The following is a 24,888-nucleotide window of genomic DNA, read 5'->3' as shown; positions in this document are numbered from 1 at the left end:
AAGCAGTCTGTGCTCACAACAGTGGCTTCTCTCCAGACTGTATAGGCCAATAATGCCACCAAAACCCGAGATATTTTTCGCTTGTGGGTGAGCAAAGCTGATTTTGCCTCTGCTGCCGTCAGGCTCCAGGCACAGTGGAGCAGGATGATGCCTGTGGTGCTCACAGGGCTGCGCTGGACAGGCTGGATGTGGTTCCTGTGTAGCGCAGGCACTCCTGGCAGGAGGCAATTAGTGTGTCAGGTTGGGTTAATTAGTGGCATCGCCTGGTTTTGTACATGCACAGAAATGCGCATGCAATATGCATGCACACACATGCATATATGCATATAATAGACGCGCATAATAGATGAATGCGTGCCTGTGTCTGCGCTGCTGTATATAGATATATAAAGAAAATCTCTCTCTCTCTCCCCTCATGTACGTGTTTGGCTATAAAAAGAAAGCAATGATGACCACTTAAAACTAGGCAGGTCTTGCCGCTCAGTAGGAAGCGGCACAGCGTGGTCGTGCCTGCGTGCCTTCTGCTTGCTGCATGCACAGCGATTTATTAGCCGGGCTGTGTCTCTCCAGCCCTGTGCTCCAGACCAGCCTGTCATGCCTGCAGCACCCTGGGGTCTTGTGCGTTTGTGGGCTCCAGGGAGCTGCTCCGGCAGGGCTGCTCCCGAATTTAGCCTCCCCTCCATCCGCTCTGCCTGGTGGGATATTCAAGTCCCCTGATGCGGAGTAGGTGCTGCTTGTCACCAGGTGCTGCTTTAGAACAGCAAAGTATTGCTGGGCCGCTCTCAGGTACCTCCCTGGGCACAATTTAAATCAAAATCAGAGGAAGAAGTTCTTTCCTGTGAAAGCTGCATCCCACCATTGGGCTTGTGTCTCTGGTTTGCTGGGCTTTGGTGGTCCGCTCAGCCCAGCTGTGAGGGACGGAGTCAGGGTTATACTGTTACTTGGTTTTTTGGGTTTAAAAGGCTGAGCTTTCTGCTGGGAGCTCGTGGAAGGAGCAGTCTCACGGGTCTCACATGGTTGCTTCTGCCTTCGTGTCGGTGGTTTGGCAGGACACGCTCTGATGCCATCTGATAAGGCCCAGGTTGAATTTCTTTCGACTTCCCTGAAATTGGTCTGCCCCTTCGGCTGAGCGAGGGCTGCAAGAAGATGACAGCCCCTGGGGTAAGCTCCTGCCCTTTGGGACCGGAGGCAGCCCCAGAATTCGCCTGCGGTCCCCCGCTGCCCTTCTCTCCCTCCCGTACTCCCCCAGCAGCCCCAGGGTGTCCCCCTGTACCCCAGAGGTGCTGCCTCTCCCCGATCTGAAGCCCTTGAGCCTGATTTAGGCTCCTGTCTCATATTTCTGGGGTTTGATCCCTCCCCACCTAATCCTGTCACCGATCTGGCTTGCCTCCCACCAGGGCAGCGTTTGGGTTTGGGGTTTTTTTCCACCGAGAAGCTCGGCAGTAATCCAAAGCATCGCGTGCTGCTCTCCCCTTGGCTTTTTTGCTGCAATACCCCAGAAGAAAGCAGGCTCATCTCTTGGGTGGGATAATCCCACAGGTGCTTGTTCAACCCCTGAAACGGCTGGGAGAGCCCTGCTGCCCCGGATGCATTTGCTGGAATAAGGCACCCAAAGGGATAAAAGACGGACGGACGAAGCGGATCGCCGTGCTGCCGTCCCAGAGCTTCGTGGGGTGGGACAGCAGGACGTGACTTGCCTGGAGGTGTAGTTCCTTCGTCGGCTCCTCGGTGTGTCCTGATGGCAAACGAGAGCCTGAAACCAGCCCCAGCACCCTGCTCAGAGTGGGCGTATCTGGGTGCTTTCGTGATGTGGGTGTCTGGAGGGGGAGGGCAAGATGTGTCTTGGGCGCTGACTATTTTAAAGGATGTCAACGTGGTCCCTTGTTGGCACTTACCCACCACCGGAGCCACCCGGGGGGATGCGGAGGCACCGGCTGGAGCTGGAGACCGATCTTCTGCGGAGGACTGGCCCGTGTCCTGGGGGTACCCAAACTGTCCGTCCCTCCTGGGGGGCACAAGGCTGGAGCCAGCCTTACCTGTCCCCACATCTCCATCTGGGCGTGGGAGGCAGAAAGCTGCAGAAGAGGATTTCCCACCGCTCCCAGCTCCTCTCCAGGGCTGAAGCTCCCTCTGCAGGGCTTCGAGAAGCCATGGCAGGAGCTGTCGTCGGCTGCTGCCATCCCCCGTGTCACCATCGCCCTTAGGATGACGCTCAGAGGTGGGCTGCGGACCGAGGGCTTTGGAAGGTCTCTGGATAGATTAGCAAAATGCTTTTTTCCCAGTGCTCCTCCTTTCCTGAGCCACGCCGGCAGCTTTCAGGATGGGAAGAGGTGGCATGAGGGATCGATCGGAAGAGTTCGTTGCTTGAGCTCCAGGCGTGGATGAGCGGGAGGTATGGGGAGACGAATCTGCATTTTTGTCTGGGCTTGTCGGTCTGAGGCTGCCACAGCGATGCGGGTGGCTCTGGTGCAGGATGGAGACTGCCGGGACACCGAGGGGGCAAGCGGAGCGGGGGTCTGCAGCGGCACCGCAAGCAGACCGGGAGGAAGCCGAGAGCCTGGAAAAGCCATTTGCAAAGGTGCAGGCAGTAGTTCGTTTTCTTTCCTTGCTCCGAGACATAAATCGGTGAAAGGAATCTCTGCTAATGAGCTACTGAAGCGGCACCTTCCCATCTGAAAACACCGAACGGTTTGATGTTGGTTTAATACATCAGATATCATCTCCTCACTCTATCTGTGGCATTGTTCATAATTATACCCACAGAAAATTTTTAGCAACTGAGCCTTCTGGCTTTGCATGTGCAGATATAGGTTTGTATAAAGAAAGGCGGTGGTGCCCCTTCCTCCGGCGATGGATGATCAATATTCTGAGAAGCAATTGACTGCTGGGAGTCAATGAGGATTTTGGCCTCTGCTTTTCTGCAGGGTGAAACCCTATCTCGCATCACGATCATGAAGGAGACCCATATGTATATAGCCATCCAGTTGGTGACTGTATGAAATAACTTTTTAACATTACAGCTTATTGTTCATCACTTCCAGTCTGGTTTGGTCACCATTAACTTCAAACATTACAGCTTATTGTTCATCACTTCCAGTCTGGTTTGGTCACCATTAACTTCAGGAGCCAGTTCCTCTCACTGATCCTCTTTGTGCTGCTATCTGGGGTCTGCTTAGCTGCTTAGGGTAGAAAAGCAAGTGATAAGTAAGTAAAACCTCAGACAAGTAGGTCAGAGTTTTCCAAAACATCGTTTGTATATCTCCTATTATGCTCTGTGGGTTTTTTTTCCTTTAACTTGAAGTAGATTAACAAACCAAAGCAAAACGTTTGAACTTTTAGAGGGTGGCTATTTACCACGTTCGACCATTTTTGAGATACCCACAATTCAACTCCTTAAAACTGAGATCTCCAAAATTAGACGTAAGAGCCTTCCCCTCCACCCCCCCAATCATTTTTTAAAGCATAAAAAGTTAAAATTTTACTGAAGGCTGACTTCTACTTTGATATGGTCTTTCCTACTCTACAGCAACCTCACCTGAAAGGGTTGACAGCGTTTATTTTAGGATCGCGTCTGGCTCATTGAACCTGTCCCTGACGTGTGAAGCTTCACGTGCGATAACGACAGCCGGATAGTTCAGCATCCGTCTCCCCGTAGCTCAGCATCCTGGTGCAGGCAGCTCTTGCATCTCCCTTCCAAAATGCCTTTCCTTTGCCCATATGTTTAGACTGCAAGGCAGTATTTGAGAGCTCCCTGTGTGGATCACTTAATGTGGCATTTCTCAGTGAAACCTTCAAAAAGGCATCCAGCGCAACACAAGCTCTGTGGGTCTCACCAGAGACAAATGAATAAATGAGTTTTAAAACAAAGAAGTTATAAAACAACTATTTTGTAGGGAAAAAAACCCACCAACAAAACCCACAAAAAAAGGAGAGAAATTTTTGCCAAGGAAAGGAAGAAGTGCCAGAGCTTCTGGGAATTGAGCTGGAACTTCAATGTCACTGTGCTTATCCTTCAAGGACTTGCAGATATGACTGATAGACCGGAGTACAAAGATTAAGAGATATTTAGCCACTCTTTTAGCAAAACACTGAAGTGTGTTGCTAAAATTTGGGTGGGATTCAGGTGTTCCTTGCATGTCCTGCCCACAGTCAGCTCGTGGCTGCCGGCGGTACGGGGCGGGCAGGGGGTGGTGGTGGGCAGGCTGCAGAGGGGTCGGGCGGCTTTTGTACCCAGCCAGCACGAGCCGAGCAGTGTTTGCAGGGTCAAGCTCAATGCCAGGCTCAATATCTCCAATTCTGACTTGTTGCTGGTTTTGCCAGGTCGGAGACATGCTTAAATCCTTCTCTCTGCAGAAAGCCCCTTGAGGGCTGCAGAGCTCCATGCACGTCTTGCAGCCCGGGACAGCAGCTGGATGTTCCCCATCCTTCACCCATTTGCTGCTTTCTTTTATGTCTGTATCTTATTTTTTCTAGGACTGCTGCTAAACTACGCGCTGTCACTTGGGACAAAGCAATGGGAGAGATGAAACGCAGCAGGATCATGTTGTTTTATGTGCAGACTGTTACTCGCTATGCTTTTCTTTCTCGTTATTAGGAAATAGTGGATTGGTTCAACGCCATCCGGGCAGCACGTTTTCATTACTTACAAGTGGCATTCCCTGGAGCCAGCGACGTTGATGTGAGTTTTCCTGCAGTTGTTTTTGGTTGGCTTTTTTTTTTTCCCTCTTGCTCATTTTTAGCATCTTGTTAACAAGCTGGAAAGCTTGGATAGTGTGCCATCCTTCAGAGCGTTTTGCAATTACTGGGCTGAAATGATTGTGGTGGGACGTCGAGCCCATGTGCAGCACCTGCTACCAAGATCCAGCCTTGGAAACCGCATGCACGCACACATGTTCACCCTCAAAATGTGAGTCGCGTGTATAAGTAACTCCAGTGCTGTCACCTATACAGAAGCCATAAGCGTCTTTCTCAAAGATGGTTGCTATAATATTAACAGCTGAAACAAAGACTGCGAGGTAGAAAAGATGAAGGCAAAAGAATGTCAGTGCTGTACCCAGGCCTCTGGGATGAGTTCTTGTGTGCAGGTCAATGCAGCCTGTCTTACGAATCTCTGTCTTGTATTTTCCGGGAGCTGGAGCTGCTGATTGCATTACCTTTTGCTAATATGATCCTAGAGGCAATATTAACGCGAGCTGACAGTAAGTGCCTTGTGTTGCAGTTGCGCTGCAATTGGTGCGCAACGTCACTGGTGGTTGTTGTTGTTGATTGCTCTCTGTTACCTCCTTGACTTTGTAGATTTTGAAATCCAATTGCATTACCTGCCTTCTACTAATTACCTGGGAGGGGCCCAGTCGTGGTCCGGGGCCGGCTCTGAGCTGCAGGGTGGCTCTGTCCCCCGGCTGCCCGTGAGTCCCGAGGACCCCCGGAGCCAAAGCCTTTCCCGTCGGACCCATGCACCGACATTGTCCTAATCCGTGGGGAGAATAAAGAAGGACGGTCCCGTAGCTGGTATCTGATCCCCAACATGAGGGGCTTCAGTTTTCTGACAAGAAGTTAAACTGGGCAAATAGCAAAAAACGTAAGAAGAGCCTCGTTAGCCGGCTATAGTAGAGTCACTGTACAGCGTGTACTTGCCCTAGTCATTTCTACCCCTCTCCATATCCTCTACTTCTGTTAAAGTTGGTTGACATATCTGAATCAAATTGCCCCCAAAAACCCACAGACCTTAACAGAGTTGCCGTTTGTCCAGCGGTTGGTGAAGAGTGTTTATGTGCTCACCTGCTGGCAGTTTTGGTGAGAGATAAGCTATTTATATTTTTACTTATCATCCTCTTCTCATCTATTATTCTTTGGAGGAAACAGAGGAGCGTAATGTTTAGCGAGGTTTAATTTACGACCTTGAAATACTGAACAACGCTTCATAGCGTTCAGCTTGGGGAGACCTCTGTGGAGACTGGGTGGGGTACACCAGGTAGCTCCATCCTGGGTGTTGCCATCATTAGCATCTAATTTACGATTCCTTTACCCTGTCAGAGAAATGAAAAGGCATTAAATTTAAACAAGAGCCAGGTTAAATGCGGTAGAGGTATAAATTGCTCACGCCACTCTAAGGATGCCCAGGCTGCCTCTGCAGGTCCGGGGAGCGAGGGTCTCTGAAGGATGCTTTGGGGACCCATCTGCAGGGTGGAAGAACCTCCCTGAGCCGAGGGTGATGAGCTCCTTGCTTAGCAAAGAGTCCTCAGCCCCACCCTAGGAGCAAACACCGGGGCTATAAACGCTGCAGAGCCCTTCGCGGCCCACGATGAAGCATCCAAGACGAAGATGCTCCCGGCCGCTGCAAAACAGCCGTGCGATTCTTCGGACTGTTGTATTTTGGGGTGTCGTTGCCCTACAAGTACATGCCTGCTCGACCAGAGCTGCTGTTGGGCAGAGTTAGGTGTCGTGGGAGCGCGGTTTGGCAAGCGGAGCTGTTGATATCCTGTTTAAGTGCAAGGCAGGAGCAGGGGTGGGGAGGCACGTGGCCAGGCTCGCCGGCTCTGGTTTTGGTGAGACTTGTCATCTTTCAGGAGGCTTTTAGAGGCATCTGCAAAGATTTCGCAGCTACTGCCTTGTCTTTGCTAAGCAGCGTTAAAAATATCCCCGGCGCTGGTAGCTGTTGTCAGTAATATCTGCAGGGAAGGGGGAGTGTACAGGCAGCACGTGTTAATGGGGTTTTACAGGCCAATTATACTTTAGGGCTTGTGTGAGGAGCTCCCACTGTGTCTGGTGGAGGAGATGCCTCGCCAGAGCTGACCGGCGAAGTGGGATTTGGCCCAGGGGCTTCTCCTGGAAGCTGCTGGCTTTGCCGGTGAAATGCTTACAGGTGCTTCGTGTTTCTGCGCCCGCCTCTTCTGAGCGCTTTGGAGGAGTGGGACTGCGACACTCGGCCAGAGCCGTCGGGTGGGCTCGGGGCCGGGGGCGAGCTCGACGTGGGCTTTCCTTCCAGTGCACCCCCAGCCCTGTCCCGCACGCCCGGGACCCCCCCAGTGCCCTCCATCTGACGCTGCTCTCTTTTCTCTCCTCTTGGGTTGCTCCAGCTGGTGCCAAAGCTTTCTAGAAACTACCTGAAGGAAGGGTACATGGAGAAAACGGGGCCAAAGGTAGGATATAAAACATTTCTGCAGTCCCTCTAAACATGAGTCTTGCTCTGTACAGGGCTGAGAAGGGTCCGCTGGTGGGAGAAACCCACCCTTGCCGGAGAGGCAAAACCTTAACGCCATGAGTGTGTTACTACACTTCCCTCACCTGGGAGCAAACGTTAAAAAAAATCCAAAACCACTTCGCAAACCAGCCACCCCATCTCCCCTCCTGCTGGCCCGGACCCTGGTGGTGTTCCCAACTCCCCCAGCCCGTCGGGCTCCTCCGAGTGCCTTCAGACTCCTGGGTCGTGCCTGGTAAGAGAGGACCTGTGCCGCTTTAGTCTGTAATCCGGCATTTTTTGATTCTTCAGCAAACAGAGGGATTCAAGAAGCGATGGTTCACCATGGATGACCGACGGCTCATGTATTTCAAAGATCCCCTGGTAAGATGAAGGTGCCTGGGCTGTCTGTTGGGAATTATCTGCAATAATAATAATAGTAATAGTGGTGGTAGTAATAATAGTAAGTAATAATAGTCATCTGCAGTGATGCTCAGGCTGGTGGGAGAGCCAAGAGGGCACTGAGCTGTCACCGCCAGGGGGATCTGCCTGGTGTCCAGCCCTGTGCCTTCACCAAAAATGCTTTGGAAACCCTGGTGCAGGTTTTTCTGCATCTGGATTTTGGATCCCCGGTGTTGGTCCTGTATCGTGGGTGTCCCTGGGAGGAGCTGGAGCGGGACTTCATGGGGTGGCTGGTGCTTTTGGTGTTTGGCCGCTGCGCTTTGCTGATGGGGCTTCTGGATGGAGCAGGGTGAGCCGTGTCCCGGCTGCCCGGGACGCAGAGCTCCCCTTCGCGATCCCTGCCTGACCGCTCTGCTGTCTCCTAGGATGCCTTTGCTAGAGGGGAAGTTTTTATTGGGAGCAAGGAAAACAGCTACAAGGTCCTGGAAGGGCTCCCGCCATCCACGCAGGGAAACCACTGGCAGCACGGGATAACCATCGTCACCCCGGATCGGAAATTCCTCTTCGCCTGCGAGACGGAGGACGACCAGCTGGAGTGGATTACGACTTTTCAGAAAGTTATAAGCCGGCCAATGCTGCCTCAGGAATACGCAGGTGTGTTTGCTGGCGAGGGCCGGAGGCCAGCCTCGGTCCCTTGATTTCCCGCGCGTGAGAGGACGGAAGGGATGGAGAGGGATCCGGGACGCGGCGGCATCGCTCCCTCGCGTGTGGGGAGGACGCAAAGTCTGTCCAGGCAGAGAGGGACTCGCACTGGGAGGAGGAGGATCGTATCCTTCCCTCTTCTTCACCTCTGGCGTGATGTCCACGCTGCTCGAAGGACGATGGGTCACCCAGTTATAAGGATAATCGGACCCCAGGGGTATCGGCAGGACGAGGACCATCCGCAGGGTGGGCTCGCGCGGGGCTGTCGCCTCCTGCCAGTGCTTGTCCTGGTTTTAGCTTGGTTTTCTCTGTTGTTTTTTTTCTTTCAGTGGAAGCCCATTTCAAACATAAACCTTAGCTGGGACTGGCTGGGCAGACCTGAGGAGTGAGCTTCTGTTTACAACACAACGTGGTTTTATTTGAAATGTTAAAAATAATGAATAATAATAATAACAGTAATAATGATAATAATACTTCCCTTTCCCCTCATCATTCACTTGATCATGTCGGAAACCAAGAAGGGCGGCAGCGAAACGTCGGAGAAGATGCTGACCCAACCCGAAATTCGGCTCTGCGGCCGCTCCACAGGACGGGTGGTCCCGCGACCCCCCCTCGTCACCCCACGCCCGCCGAAAGGGACGTCCCACCCGGCTTCGGCGGGACGGCGAAGACTTTCGGTGGCACATCTCGGGGTCGAGACGGGGCTTTTCCCCACGAGCTGGTCCCTGGGGGGCTGGAGCTGAGCATCCCCGCGGCCCCAGCTCGCTGCCAGCCCTTTCGGCGGGGGGACGCGGGGGGCTGCGGGTCCCCGAGCGGTGACGTCCTCGTGAGATGCGAAGCATCGACCTGGAAACATCCGAAACGGTGACGGGCGAAATGGCCGAGCCTCCGGACGGCATCGGGGTAAATGAGAAGTAAATTGCTTCACCTGGGGAGCGGTGGCGATGCCGTACCCGGGCTAGGGTGGAATGGGTTTTAGAAATAAAGGGAACGGGCATCGTCGGCCTCGTTACCTGCTTAACGAAGGGCACGGGTTGGGGGGGGCACCGAGCCAGGAGGCGATGCTGGGGAGGCAAAGCTGTTGGGGTGGGGTCCCTTGCGCTGCTCCCCGGGTCATTCCCGTTTCATGGTTCTGGGGGATTCACATCATTTTGGGAGCCCGGCGTGGGCTGGGGGGGTTGAGCTGTAGGTGCAGTTTTTCCGACGGGAGACGTAAAAGCCTGTCCCAGCGCACCCCTGGCAGGCACGGCCCTCCAGCCGAAGGCACGTTGCTTCTCCAGACTGGTGGTTGCACTTTTTTTTTTCTCAATAATTCTCTTGATTATTTTTTTTTGTTGATTTTTCCACCCCCACCCCCCGCCAAAAAAAAAAAAAAAAAAAAAAAAAGCTGCTTGAAGTGACGTTTCAGCGCTGTGTTGAGCACTGTAATTCCTGCGGTCGGGGCAGGCAGGCTGGGACTTGCACACCACGTGCTGGATTTTTACCCCAAAATGAAATTTCCGGTGTCCGCTGAAGTACCAGCCCCAGGCGCGGACCTGTCCGACGCGTTTCTTATGTTGGTGTGTGTAAATGAGAGCATCTCATCGGCTGTATGCATTCGTTCTGTCACTGGTAAGACAACTGTGGTACTAAATGTCATTCGAACCAATAAATTATTATGTCGGAGCCACCCGTGGCTGTGTGGTGCTGGGGCAGGGGAGGGAGGGGGTTAAAAAAACCCGATAAATGAAAAGAAGTAGGTGACGGTGCTGGTAGAGCCCTGGGGGTGTGGGACACCCACAAAACCATCTGCCCCCCCCCGGGCTGCTCAGGGCAGGGGGGGAGCAGCTCTGTGTGTGTGTGTGTGTGTATACGTAGAGATCAGGTAAATATATTTTGTGTAAACTACACACACATATTTATGTCTATTATATAACACACTCCATATTATACTTATTTGTGTATATGTGTATTATGTAGTGTATACTGTATATAGTTATTTTATGTAATACTCATATTTTATATTTATGTATGCACACATACACAAAAGATATAGATTTCTTAGGAATATAGAAATTAATTCTATGAAGGAGTTGCTGACTATTCAGTCACAACTATTGTGCATAGTTGTTATAGCATAATATGTAATACACTTTATGTGTGTGTTCCTATGAACACATGCATGTATATATGTAGCCACCAGTAGCCATATACATTTATTTTACACATATATAAGGTAAATGTAGTTCATGCACGTCTGTATATGTATAGAGAAATTTTTATAATTGCAAAATCATAAAATATTTATCTATTATAAACATACACATGTGCATGCTTTTTACATAAAGTATATTATAAATTTAAGATAAATATATTACACAAACATACATATATCCACATGCATATATGTATGCATAACTATAGATAGATGTTTAAAGTAATTATAAATATGTGTTTTACACACAGTGTCACTCATTCACACTGAAAAACCAAGGCATGTTAGAAGCAGGGGGCGGCCAGGCTGGGCTGGTTGTTTGTCTTTATAGCTAGCTATAAAGATTGTTTATGTGCACGTATAATTAAGAATAATATAATCAATATTACAAATGATATGCCATACAATTATTTAATTATAAGTTATTACACACACAAAAGGCTGTTTGTTTGTGTGTATGTAGTATGTATATTTCAATATGTATTTTATACACACACCTATAGTCAGCAGCCCGGACCTGGCAGAGCCGAGGTGAACACGCAAACTCCCTTTGAGCTGTATACGCAGGACACGGGAGGGATCGTTGCTGCTGGACACCTTAACCTGTCCCAAGACAGGCACATTCGCTGGCAGCCAAAGGCATGCAGTGACGTGGCTTTTAACTGCTGCTGGCGTCCCAGAGCATTTATTGAATGTCTACAGCATCATCCCAGGTAGGGGGTTCGTCCCTGAACTTGCTGCAAATCAAAGCAATCCACATCTGCTCCAGCCATTACAATATGCAACTGAAAACTGCCTTTACTGCACAGGCTGCAGCACTGAGCTCCAGATGATCCACAGTCAAATGCAGAGGGGAAAAAAAAAATAGGAAGGAAAGTAAGATCTCTGCTCGTAAAACTAGAAAGCAGCAATACCACATATCCTGGTATAAAGTGTTTATTTGAGACTTCACAATTAACACAAAGTCTTCCTTTCAATGCCTTTTCATACAGTCAATAAATTTGTATTAATCCCTCCCTCCCCCATGCATGATTGCTGTTTATTAATCTAAGCCTTTTTATTTTCATCGTGAAAAAATAAAGCGTTTCTCCACCAGTTCATCTGTTCACTGTACCACTGACATCCGCTGTGCTGGATTAAAGAGGAGGAGAAGTAGAATGGCTATGCCTACCACTGGGGTTGAAGTTACTCCATTATTTATTGATTTATTCTTTTTTTACAGAAAGTGTTAAATGAATCAATCACCAAGAAAAATAAATATATCATAAAGAACCAAAAGTTCTGCAGTATCCCTTTTCTTTACATACAACTGCAGTTCAAACACATACATTGCTCGCAGCAAATCATTTCATTCACTATAAAGCTGTCACCTTTATGTATGGTTGTGAACTTGCACTGAAAAAGAATCTATTCCAAAGGAGTAGAGCCACAAGCCAGAGGAGGTATTTTAGATGCCAAATTTTTATACCTAGGCAAGAGAGATCCACATGGCCGCCAATTACCTATGTCCCACTGATCAGCTTTTACGCAAGAGCAATGCAATCTTGTGCTTTTCAGAAGTATCGGCTAAACACACACGCATGGACTCAACCAGAGCCAGACCTTAAGTAGTGTGAAAGGCAGTACGAATGGTGTGCATGTTACTCACAACAGTGGAAGCGAGTTCTTGGGATCAATGTCTCTTGGATGTGCATCTCAAATTATGCTGCTTGGCTCATCTCACAGTACTTTTGGCACCAGCCTCATGAATAAATTATTCAATTGATCACCCTGCCTTTCGAGATCTTCCTTGGAGGTGGTAGAGTTCAAGGAGGCTTTCTCATAACAAAGACAGTATTGGGTAGGCCATGAAGTACAAGACCCATATTTATGCTTTATTGAATTACTGTGCAAAAGGGAATACTGCGTCAGAAACCGTAGAAGACTATATTTTAATCAAAGTCACCAGCCGCTGTATCGGAAACCTGCTAACAATTGCTCCGATTGGCTACTTTTTGTTGGTTTCTTTCTTTTTTTACATAAATAATATAGACCGAACATTATAAACATTTCAGCAACCATTTCTAAAAGACTGGAGGAGCCCTTTCAGGCGCCAAGAAACAACTGCAGGATTCAAATTCCAAAACTGTCTTTGGAGTCATCGAATCATCAGATTTACACGGCACCCAATGACAACAACATTCAGTCGAGCTCAATAGGACTGCTATCTTCCTGACCATCTTCTGTGTCATCATCTTCTCCAGTTCCCATCAGACTGTTCAAGAGATTTCCTAGAATAAAATACAGGACAGTCAAAATTGCTAGTTTTACATTCTCATCTCAAAACCTTTAACTATTCTCCTACCATCCTACTAGGGTGCAGATTTCAATAATGAAAATTTTTTTTTTTTTTTTTTAAAAAGTGAAGAATCTCAGCAGAACATTAGTATTCCCACACTGGTTTTCATTAAAGAATTTATTGATTGGGAAGCTGTATTTTGATACTGTTCCTTCTCTAGGATTACACTGAAAAAACCCTAGTGAAGTCATACACTTAGGTACTATAGTTGCTGCTTGAGACAAAAGACAAAAAACAAACCACCAAAGGAGGAAAGACACACCTCCATCCGTGAAACTGTCAAAACCCAGCAATGGTCTGCATTATGCTATAACGAACTTGTTTGAGGCATTTATGCATTCTCCCCATTTTATTCAATTTAAAGATGCTTGAATTGCTGAAAAGCTGTTATTTACATATGGGATCTACGAGATGCTCATGCTTTTCATCAAACTTTGGGTATCGGTGAATTCACTTTTGCAGGTAAAGCTTCAATTCAGTTTACAAACAGAGAAGCTTAGTTCTCAAGAAAAAACAATCAATTTTACACAAGTAATCCAGTTCAATTTGTTCACGTTTTATTCAAGAGCCAGGAAATGAGGGCTGAATGTCTCTATTCCCTTTCATTTTTTGTAGAAGGGCAGTACTAATTTCAGAACTTCTACTCTAGGAACATTCATTTTATATCAGGACTGATTAGGTCTCTACCAAAGTCCCAGACTTGACTTAAAGAAAATCAGCCACTGAAGTCTGAGGAAATTAAGCTTTAATACAAACAAGATTTTTCTTTACATTTGGAAGTCATACCGTAATGTCAAAAATTAACCATAAGAGTAATTTACAGAGTCTCCTCTTCCCAAAGATGAAAAGTCTACTAGCTTCAGCAAATTAATTTCACATGCAACCAATTCATCTTGTATTCTACAGTAGTGACTGTTTCAACAGGCTATCAAAAAACTCATACATTCGTTAGAACAAATTATCTGTTTCCAGCACAGCCATTTTGTATAAGCCACTGCTCTGAAAAGACTGGCAGTACCTATAAACAATAGTCAGCATAAGCCTTACCTAGTAATCCTCCATAGGATGATGTCTGCTTGGGCGGAACACCAAAGAAAAGCTGTCCTATTCTGTCTAGGTACTGAAAAGACAGAAGATGAAGAACAGTGTCAGCTACTTTGTTTACAGGTAGAAATACTATGGGCAGCGGTCAGGCCACACAAGCTACATGGCTGACTTGTATCTACAAGTCACAAACCAGAAGACAATCAGCTATTATTTAACTAATTCTGTAGGTTAAATCCTGTTTACAACTAAAAGTAACTCACCTCATTATACATGGGATCTCTTTTCAGTGAAGGTTGATACTGTTCACACAATACTGTAAATACTGTTAGTTTTCCTCTAGAAAGGAAACAACCAAAAATGTAATCTCAGAAACAACTGAAAAGGAAACCAAGAACAACATGAGAAAAATCAGACTGTACCCATCAACCGCCAGCAACAGAAACCAGATGAAGTTTAGCAGTGGTTGAACAAAAGGCGGACCCTTTTCTATTGAAGGATGTTTCTGTGTGTATGTTGTAAAAACAACTGATGCGCTGGTCTTATTTTTTAGGCAGAGAAATCTGAAAAAGGAAACAGAACAGGGCAAGTTAAAAATAAAAGGCAGAGAAGTAGTTTTACATGCAGAAAGAAAAAGGGAAGCCAACTGCTCAACAATCTCTACTTCATTTGTGCATAGACACCATCTTGGGCTTAAACTGATGGCAAAAACCTCTAACTGGTAGAGGTGTACATCTTTGGCAATGGTTTGGCTATCAACTGAGGAAGGGGAAATTCGCTAGTAAACTATATTGTGGAATAAGCAGGTTGGGAGGGAGAAGTGGCATGAAGTATTAATAGAATGAGTTTAACCAAGACCTAAGCAGATTGTATACAGGACGGTTACTAAAACAAGGCATCAATTAAATCAAAATGTGGAAATACTGTCCACCGCGCAATTCAAATTAAACATGACATTGCATTTACTGGTCCAGAGTTTACTATGCTGAGGTAAAAACCTAATTAAAGACCTCTCTCCTGGTCCCATCCACTCCCAAACACATCTCCTTTTAGTACGTATCTGCCAGCATCCGATGACTCTGTCATTCTATTAGCAGTACCTCAAAATAACATGGCATCAGGATCACTAAAAAGTTTGACACACATGTCTAGAAGTCTCATAACAAAGCTACACTTCGAGCTCCCAAGCCATTTGTCACCAGTTAACAGATCAATTTCCCAAACTGATCAAATCTTTGTTCAGGTCCAGTTAATTTAACTGGCAATCTCTGCAAGTCCCATAGGCCTAACAAGAGGGTTTATCTGGGACAAATGCTGTCAGCAAGCACTGGGAAGGCTGCCATGAGCAGTCTCATCCTTGGTCACAGGCTGGCCTCTAATTCTGTACCCTCACATATGCAAGGGCATTGGGCTCTTTTGCCTTACTGCTGAACTGCAATTATTTTCATGAGAGTATAAACTGCTACGTAAGAGGATTTAGTACAGTATTTGAGACATAGGCCACTAAGGGATGCAGTAGTAGTGCTATATAAATACTGAAAAAATAACCCCTTACTAGTAACTTCTCCCCAGAATTTCCCCCCCCTCCAGAAAAAAAGCCCCATAAAATTCTTTTAGAGTTCTGCATATACTGGATTTCCATAAAAGATCTTCTACTGCTCAAAATCACTGCAATCTATATCAACCAGCTATGGAAAGCAGGACAAATCTGATATGACAGCTCAGCACTGCCAAAAGAGAGACAGACTTGCTCTCACCTCCTCCCTCTCCCCCAACACCTACTCTCTCCCTGACTCCCTGCTGCAGAGTCCTGTCTCCACCTCCTCCTCAGACTCCTCCATGAGCTGCTTTCTCTGACTGAAGAAAGCCATCAGCTGATTAAACACAGTAAAATTGGCTTTGTCAGCCTTAATTGTACATGAGCTCTGCAAAGGCACATAATAGCTTACATTCCCACCTCCTACAAAATAAATGCCCAAAGTAAATGAAAGCCACAAGCAACTCTGTCAAACCAAGAACCATCGCACTGCTGCTCACAGACCAGGGTGACCCAAGACAAATTGTCTCTTAGGACAACGAGACTGAGAGTGAGTACTACACTAAAGGTAAAAATAGAGCCTACTTAGGTCCAGTCTTAGTTAAAACACCAAGGTAAGCCCTAACCAGACGTAAAGCAGTATTAACAAAGCTAAGAATTGTGCTTTCAGGGTCAAACAGATTACATTAATTTTTCAGGCAATTAACATGGTTCCAGGTTTCGACCTTAATACGTTGCAGGGGTTTTTTTTCTCTCCCCAGTCTGACCAATTCAACACCAGTTTTGAGATGGTTTTCTCCTGTTGTTACCATGTAAAGTGAGTTTCAGAAGCTCTGGCCAGTTTCACAGTTTCTTTTGAAACGCATGCATGGTTAACCCATAGTTACCGTGATTAAATTAGATGGGCCTCCAACACAGTGTCATCTCAGCAAAATAGTAAAAAAAAAAAAAGTTTAACACCTACTGTAGTACTGCCTGTGCTACAAACATGTCCACCTCACTGCGATATCCCCTGGACGAGGAGTATTCTACTAGCATATTTGCACATCCTTCGCCATCTGTGGAGTGCAAGAAGTGATACCGAGATTCACTATAGTTTTGCTCTATAAAAGGAAAAAGAAAATGGCTTTTAAGAAATCAGTTCATCATACCTGAACGTAAAAACAAATCTGTTAGGCTTGTACACTACAGCTGGTAAAAGAACAAGAGCTACACACATGGTATATAAACAAGACAACTAGCAAAAAGAAAGTGGGCTTTTTCCTTTGTAAGTTACAAACAATTTATAAAGGGACATAATAAATATGTTATCCTAAATACATTTGAACAACTGTTATTAAATACAGTTTATTCAATGCCACCACAAAATACAGCTACCACTGGGACAAACAGTTTGAGCTGCCATCATATCATTTTAATTAACTGCATGTTGACACTTCATGTGCTATCATCAGTGCTTGGGAGAAGAATCAAGTAGTTCCATATTAGACTGTGCAGCAAGAAGTCAAACACCACCTTCAGCGTCCTTCTTTCTAAGTGCACAGAAAAAAGGCATTTCCTATTTTTAGCTTAGCCCACTCTTGCTATCAAAATTAAAATTGCTTCCATATGCTGAATAGAACAGCAATTATAGAGGGGAAAAAAGGTGTTAAGAAATAGCAATGATTTGTTAGAACTTAACTTGAAGCAAAGCATCATGCAAAATCACTGCAGTGACAAATCAAAACGGGATAGCTGATAATTTTTGGAATTTAAAAGCTTTGTTTTAAAAATCTGAGCCTTTTGTGATGAAACTCTCAAAAACTAGACTAAGAAAACGCATTTTGCTCTTCAAAAGAACAGTGAGCAGATGGCTACAAAATGAGGATTTTTTTACTTTCAGACTGCAACCGTTTCTTATCCTAATTGTATCTCAGCTTCTAACTTAAATGCTCTGAGGAAAATCCTCCCTTTCTGGCTGGCAGCAGCCATCAAGCTAACATAAGCCCCATGAGAACAGCTACGGGATTGCCCATGGCACGCAGGAGGGCAATGAGCTGGAACGTTGACCATTGGGTTAGGATTGTTCTATGAAACCACTATCATCACTTTGCAGCTACTGAAAAATTTAAAATAAACAACCAATCATCTTGCACAGCTATTAACTCACAAGAAACCACAGAAGAGATGGCATTTATTCAACTGTTCTCACTCACCTTTGTTATGTTTCAAACCTAAGACTTTAAAAACTAGCAATCATCCACAATTAAAATTATTATTTAATGCATTTTTGGTTTATCTTACATCCCATCACAAGTGATAAAATTCCACATAAATCAAAGGCAACAACATTCATTCTGGAATAAGCCTGCTGGTCAACATCTCAAAAAGTACCTAATTACAGATCCAAAGACTGTTTTGGATGCTAGGTGGTGTATTTCAATCTTTGTCATGTTTATACAGGATTTTAAAAAAAAAAACAACCCACAACAGAACAGCTTTGCTTGCCAGCAATTTTCCTTCTAATGACTCCATCAAACTATCTCAGTGTCTAAAGGATCAACCTTCCTTTTACAGAGAGCAGCAGTTGTGTTTTGGGTTTTGCACTAATATAGAGTTACAGCCCCAGGGTTTTTTGTTAGTAACGTTAAGCTAAAGTTATTGCAAAAATCAGGTAATAGCAGAACTCAATCTTCAGATTATTTCCAAAGTAGATCTCTTACAATATCATACTTTCAACATTTTCAAAACAAAGCACAGAAAAGCCAGTTAATTTTTCTTACCTTTCCACAGGGTAATTGCTAGTAACTGGTGTAGTTTTGGATGTCCAAGTTTTCCTGATCCCCCGCTAGACCATTTTAGTGCTCTGGATACGAAAGCCACTCTTTCGGGAGAATTTGGATCCATTAAACTAAACAATTTAGCCAAATTTTCTAGAAGCAATAAGATTCACAAATATTTAGCATTAACAGAAATAGATGAACTGCTGCTTCTAGTGCATCTTTAAGTTACAGTGCTATTGTGTCTTTAACCTCCCTTAACAGCCTCCATAAGCTATTTTAAAAAAAGAGTGACTTTGAACTTGAGCCACTTCTCATACATCAAGTCAATCTTGCATCTATCAGCCAGCCATATTCATATGACTCCTCCACAGCCAAAAGCTGTGCCTTGCAGTCAGCTGGTGACAGCTTCCCTGTCTCATCATTTGGGACAGGATATCCCAGAGGACCATGCAGTTCTGTCCTGGTTTCAGCGGTTAAACCATGACAAGTTCCAAGGAGGAGGAAAGACTGCAGGTTATGGGACTGCTTACCATTCACAGGGAAGTTGTGAGGGACAGAGGGCTCTAGTTTGGAAAAGCACCACCATAAGTCATAGATGGGATACAAAATGTTAGATCCAATCTAAGTAAACAAAGAATGGCCTCTGTCTGTCCTGTCTCCATCCACAGGTTGTTAATAGGAGGAGTTCACCCATGCTGCAGCAGTACTCTGGCCAGGCAGCTCTTAAGAAGGTCTCCCTGAATTGCCTGTTTACCAAATCTCACAGTCAAACAAGAAAAATTTCCTTGTGAACAGCTGAATCACAAATAATGTGCACACTACCACACTGCTAGGGTGGGAAACCACCACCCACCAAAGCCCTGGGGACATCAGTGACTGTGTAGACAATACGTTACTGCTGCATTGAGGAAAGGACAATGCCACAAGACTGCAGTATTTGTCCTAAACATGCCCACAAAGTTATCAGGAATCCATTATTCTCTAATGAAGTTTTTCCCCAGTCCATCTCTATGATGAAGGTAACCCTTAGCCATGTGAGAGGGCATACAAAAAGGATTTCAGGTTTCAAGCCTGTTAACAACAGTCACTGTGAAGTGAAAGCACATCTAAACACCATCAAACTGAGCGTAAAGGTCACCTCACCTAAAAGGTCATCTGCTACTTTTGCATCCGATTTCTCCAAAGACTCCAAAACCAGCATGGATAGATCAGCAGCACTGTTTTGCTACAAAACAGACACATACTGGTAGTGATGAACATATCAGTACATAAAAGAAAACATCAACCAGAATTTTGTTAGGAGGCAGATTTAATACTTGTATCAACATCTACAGCTAAGGCACAGTATCACGTCTTAACCTCCCCTTACACTTCTGCTTTATGTTCCAGTTTGGCATAATCCTTCTTTGTGGAGAAAGGCTCAATAAAGAGATAAAACAGAAGATTACAAAGCAATTACCCCAAACATTTATCATCGAGAATTCACCATTCACCCCTCAAAAACATGGAATAATGACCCCTGCTCAACCCACACACACAACCAGTGACTCACCTGGTTATGACTGCCTTACCTGGTTATGACTGAAGAACAGCAAAGCCCCTGAATACATTAGTTCTCTTGCTTCTGCATGTTTTCCTTGTGACATATACCTGAAAACAACAGCAAAGCCTTGATAAAAATTACCACCAAATAATTTGTGTACACTTAAAGTTACTCACATTTAAAGGATTAAAGATCACTACAATTTAAAATAAAGGCAATAAGAGATTTATTTTTAAACCAGGTTAGTTTCAATAATGATGTAACTTTTACTGCAAGTTACAATTTTTTTTCTGCTCCAGACTTGAGCGTGTAAGAATGAAAACTGAGAGCTTCAAACCTGATTTGGGCTGGAACAAAGAAAAGGAAATGATCCCAGGAGTTCACCTGTGCAGAAGATGCCAACGCACTGAACTACACTGCTCAGACCGTCACATTAGAGCCTTTACCAAAACCAAAGCCATGACAGTGAAACAGTTTTCAGAACGCACCCTGGACAGCTCGCACACCCAGCGCTGCCCAACCCTCTCCTCACCGCTGTCTCCTTTCCACTGGTTTAAGTCTCTCTGACCACTACTACTGTCTGCCAGGAGACATCAGCCACATACCAGTCCTCTGCTTGTCTCTGACGGGTAAGAAAAGAACAGCCAGCAAGATATACCATATAACACTTTACAGAGTCACCAATTAATAAAAGAAACAAGTCTGGTCTCTCAATACAGTGCTTCAAAACACACCTGCTGCAGCTTCCACCTTCCTCACTGTCATAGTTTAACCCCAGCCGGCAACGAAATACCACACAGCTGCTCGCTCACTCCCCCCCAGTGGGATGGGGGAGAGAATCGGACGGGTAAAAGTCAGAAAACTCATGGGCTGAGATAAAGACAGTTTAATAGGGAAAGCAAAAGCTGTGCAGGCAAGCAAAGCAAAACAAGGAATTCATTCCCCACTTCCCATGGGCAGGCAGGTGTTCAGCCATCTCCAGGAAAGCAGGGCTCCATCGCACCGAACGGTTACTTGGGAAGACAAACACCATCACTCCAAACATCCTCCCCTTTCTTCTATATGCTGAGCATGACATCCTACGGTCTGGAATATCCGTTGGGTCAGTTGGGGTCAGCTGTCCCAGCTGTGTCCCCTCCCAACTTCTTGTGCCCCCCCAGCCTCCTCGCTGGTGGGGTGGGGTGGGGTGAGAAGCAGAAAAGGCCTTGGCTCTGTGTGAGCCCTGCTCAGCAATAACAAAAACATCCCTGTGCTATCAACACTGTTTTCACACAAATCCAAAACATAGCCTCATGCTAGCTACTGTGAGGAAAATTAATTCTATTCCAGTCAAAACCAGCACACTCATTTAAGAGTTAACCAAGAAATGAAGAATAAAAGAATTTGTTCCTAATGTTTACCTCAAGAGCAGGAGCCTCTTACCATGGTGCTGTGATTGCAGCCTCCTGCACATCGTCACTATCGGTAACTAACGGTCTTGGACAGTCACCTCTCTAGATTATAAGTGCAGCATTTCCTATAAAAGCAGTTAAAGTGTGGCAGCAGATACAGATTCCAATTTCCATTTCTCTTTACTGCTTCTCCGAAAGTCTGTTTTCTGAGTAGTTAATAACAACAGCCAGTTTGCTCATATCAAAAAGATAAGATGTCAGTTTTACCACGATGCTTTAGTATCTGCAATATGCATTTTGTCCTCTACAACACCTGGCCATGCTGTGCCCCTGCTTCACCCCTCTCGGTTCTCAGCAGCCAGAGCAGCCCCTGCTCCTGCAGCGGCAAAGCCTCCCCGTACAGCAGATCCGATGCACGAGCATCCCCGCGGGGTAACAGAGAGGGGTCGGTGGTTCTGGGAGCGAAGTGAGGCAGTCAGGGGAGCAGTGGGACAGTGCGGGCATGGAGAGGGTCACGCCAACCAGAGGGAAAACGAGCAAACGGTGGATACCGTGCTCTTGTGCTGCAGCGAGATTCCTGTCACACGTGACAGTTCCAGGGACAAGTCCTACTGGTAAAATCAGATCAGACAACAAACAAGGGAGGAGACAGTCCTCCAAAAACCCCAAGGTCTTTTATCTGTAACAGTTCACAGAACTGTAATAATGGATGGCATGATGGTGGTTTTTTTGCAGTACATATCCTCAACAATGCAGATCTGCAATCACCACCGTAAATGCTCTGCGTGTTAGTCAAACAGATGGGCAGCTCCAACATTTTTATAGTTGGCGTCACATCCAGGTTTGCTTCTTTCTAGGCATTTGATTTCCGATCTCAGTGTAGACCCACTTCCACAAATTCTGCTTCCAGTAGATTCCCAAGGCTATTTGGGAGCTCCTAATCTGGGAATTACTACAGCAGACACTAAAAGATGCTGAAAACAGCTCTACAATACAAAATAGATTTAAAAGAGTTGTGGTTGGGTTTTTTTTTAAAAAAACCTTTTATTTAAAAAGAACTTCTAAGAAAAATAAATACTCACTATACTGATCTAAACAGCATTTAGAACAAGAGAGAAACATTTTCATAACTGAAATCCTGGAACAGATCATTCATACCAGAAAAAGTACCTACAAGCAGCAGGAAAACAGACACCAATGTAACAACAACAGGGATGTTGAACTTGGAAGTTTGACTCAATCACCGAATCATAGACAGAGAAGAGTTCAACCCAGCCAGCCCGTACAGTAACAGTGGTCGAGGTACTCCTGGTCAGAGGAACACAGGACTTGCTGCTTGGGGTCAGGCAGGAAGAACAGTTTTCCACCTGCTCCATGGATCACAGGCAGGGATAAGAAGTCTGCAGGAGGCAGGCTTATGGTAATCTTTCCTCCTCCACTTCTTCCCCTCCTCCACCCTCAAACACATCTCAGTTTATGACTTCTGAAACTCTGAGTCAGGATTTCAGGTCTAACGTGCAACTCGTGACAGAACAAATGTTTTAGAGGCCAGTGTTGTTTAAAACACGGTAAACACTGGCTATCCCAATTACAATTCCACAGCTGAGATCATCTCACTCTGTGTTATTATGTCTCTGGAAAACTGTTGACATTAACACACATTTTACAGAGGCCAGACAAGACTGTCCAGGACTCTTTTTTGAGTGACTTTCCAAACAAGTTTCACAGTCTCATTACATCTTTTTGCCTAGAAGGAAACGCTCTTCCCAGCTATGCAAATGTTGCCTTTTTATTTAACTGAGCACCTTCTTTCTCTTGAATTTAAAGTGGAAGAGGCAGGATCTTCGATCCCAAATTAATTCAGGGAAGCTTAAGCAAAGTATGTGAGTTAATACATTCAGAAGACTGGATGAGAAGCGACCTGCTGAGCCAAGTCATCTTCCGCCACCGCAGCCATCACATCACATAATCCTTACTACAAAATAGGCCATACTTTGTCTTAAATTTAGATTTATTCTCAAATACAATTTAAGTCTTAAAGCCTAGATGGTGCCCCTGCTGATCCCATCAGAAGGCTACAGCAAAAAGACAACTGCTTTAATTTAATGGTGCTTGGTAGGGCAGGCTATCTAGCGTACGCTGGTAGCAGAAGCAGACGGTGCACAAGGACTCTCTTCCCCACATACCTGGCTGCTCTTTTTCCAAGGATACCCACAGGCCTGTTCCCATTCCAACTCAGAGGAGCTCTGAGGACAGCTGACACACAAGTGAGCTACCAGGACCCAGACGGCAGTTTCCCCACCTGTCCTCCCGCAGGAGGACCACAAACAAACAAAGCTGGGACCCACTGAGGAAGCCCCTGGAAGAAACACTTTATTCTGTGCCCCTGAAAGCAAGGGTCCACCTTCTAAATTTTGACGAGAGAAAGGGTGACCACTACAAGTTATGGTGGATGTGAAAAATAAAATAAAAAAAAATAAAAAAGCTTTGCAATAAAAATCAGTTTCTTAAGACAGAACAGGCAGTAGTAGTATATTTCTGAAGAAACGTCCAGGCCTGCTCTACTTAGCCATTGTCACGTACACAAACATTACACCAACTACAACCTATTCGAACGGGTGATCCTTGCCATTGCGAGAGCTGCCCCCCCCCTTCCTAAAAGCGGTACTGGAGGGTGACTGCCGTGCAACGAAGTAGCCCTGCTCCTCGGCTGAGCAATCAAGCCAAAACCTTAAACAATGTGCTTCGCAGGCAGGCCGGCCTTTAAAATAAGCTGGCAAACCGTAGGCTGCCGAGAAGGCGCCTGCTTGAGACGCTCAGGGACGGCCCTGGGGCCAGGGGCACCCAGCCCCGAGCCCCCGGGGAGGCCAGGGGAGACCCTTCCTCGGCCTCCTCGGGACATGGGGCCGCCAGGAGACGTTTGGGCACGGGGAGGGAAATTCAGCGCTGCCCGTGACCTCTGCCGAGCATGACGCAACACGCCCCCTGCACCTCAACGGGACGGTGTGCTCCCGGGAGGCGGCGGCAGGGAGCCCCCGCCGTGCCCAGCTGCCGCCGCCGCCTCCCTCTCCCTCAGCCAAGTCGGGTCGAGGTCGGGCCGCCGGGCCGCGGTCGGAGTTCACCTGCAAACCCCGGCCAGCTAAGCGGCTCCCCGCGCCGGCCCTAAGCCCCCGCGCCCCTACAGCGGCGGCCGGGCCTGAGGGAAGGGGGGAGGCCGCCGGGCCGGGCCGGAGCCGCCCCGCGGGGCGCCCGCTGCCCCCGGGCCCCCGCCGCTCACCCTACCCTCCACAAGCACGTACCCGCCCCCCCTCCTCAAGGCCCAATGAGGGGCCAGGAGGCGGAGATGGGCAGAAGCGGCGGCCAATGGGGAGCGGGCGTGGGCGCGGCGGGCGGCAGCAGGGTAGAGTGCGTGGGAAGGCTCTGGAAGGCCGGGCGGGGGAGGGGCAGGGCGGCGGGCCGGGCCGGGCCGGGCCCTACCTGAAGAAAAGCGTCCGGTACATCTGGTGCGCCTCGTAGTAGTCGCCCTTCTCGACGCTGGCGCGCAGCTTGCCCTCCACGCGCTGCACGCCGCCGCGGTTCCTGCCGCCGCCTTTCGCGGCTTCCTGCTCCGCCGCCATAATCGCCGCCGCCATCAACGCGGAGGAGGGGGAGGGGGAAGGGAGGGAGGAGAGGGGGGGTGGGGGGGGGGGAGGGCGGGCGCAGCCGCACGCAGCCCCGGAGCGGCAGCACGTCTCGCTGCCCGGCTTCCGCCCGCTCTGACGGCGGCCGGCGAGGCTCACGAAGCGCGGCTGCGCGGGG

General features: G+C 47.0%; 2 protein-coding genes across 5 annotated transcripts in view; one reads left to right on the top strand and one right to left on the bottom strand.

The window, feature by feature from the left end:
- Positions 1–9,638, top strand: part of ADAP1 (ArfGAP with dual PH domains 1) — a 62,103-nt gene extending 52,465 nt beyond the window's left edge. For 3 of the 4 annotated variants that reach the window (XM_049791609.1, XM_049791612.1, XM_049791611.1), the window contains 5 exons: positions 4,595–4,678; positions 7,077–7,139; positions 7,490–7,561; positions 8,005–8,233; positions 8,611–9,638. In XM_049791609.1, the coding sequence (XP_049647566.1) occupies positions 4,595–4,678; positions 7,077–7,139; positions 7,490–7,561; positions 8,005–8,233; positions 8,611–8,639 (477 nt within the window). In that variant the 3' untranslated portion in view covers positions 8,640–9,638. Of the gene's footprint in view, positions 1–4,594; positions 4,679–4,754; positions 4,907–7,076; positions 7,140–7,489; positions 7,563–8,004; positions 8,234–8,610 lie in introns of those variants that run through there. The other variant, XM_049791610.1, reaches the window with a different exon arrangement.
- A 1,757-nt stretch (positions 9,639–11,395) lies between these two features.
- On the bottom strand, positions 11,396–24,773 carry GET4 (guided entry of tail-anchored proteins factor 4). The gene is made up of 9 exons (XM_049791622.1): positions 24,568–24,773; positions 19,728–19,806; positions 19,300–19,381; positions 18,157–18,306; positions 16,359–16,497; positions 14,280–14,420; positions 14,121–14,196; positions 13,861–13,933; positions 11,396–12,745 (listed from the first exon to the last, which is right to left on the bottom strand). The coding sequence occupies exons 1-9, from the start codon at positions 24,720–24,722 to the stop codon at positions 12,657–12,659; spliced, it is 984 nt and encodes a 327-aa protein (XP_049647579.1). The 5' UTR covers positions 24,723–24,773; the 3' UTR covers positions 11,396–12,656.
- Positions 24,774–24,888: the final 115 nt, after the last annotated feature.

The sequence above is a fragment of the Accipiter gentilis genome, chromosome 33, assembly GCF_929443795.1.
Source record: "Accipiter gentilis chromosome 33, bAccGen1.1, whole genome shotgun sequence".
In the NCBI taxonomy this organism is placed as follows: Eukaryota; Metazoa; Chordata; class Aves; order Accipitriformes; family Accipitridae; genus Astur; species Astur gentilis.
This window is presented reverse-complemented; position numbering and strand designations above follow the sequence as displayed.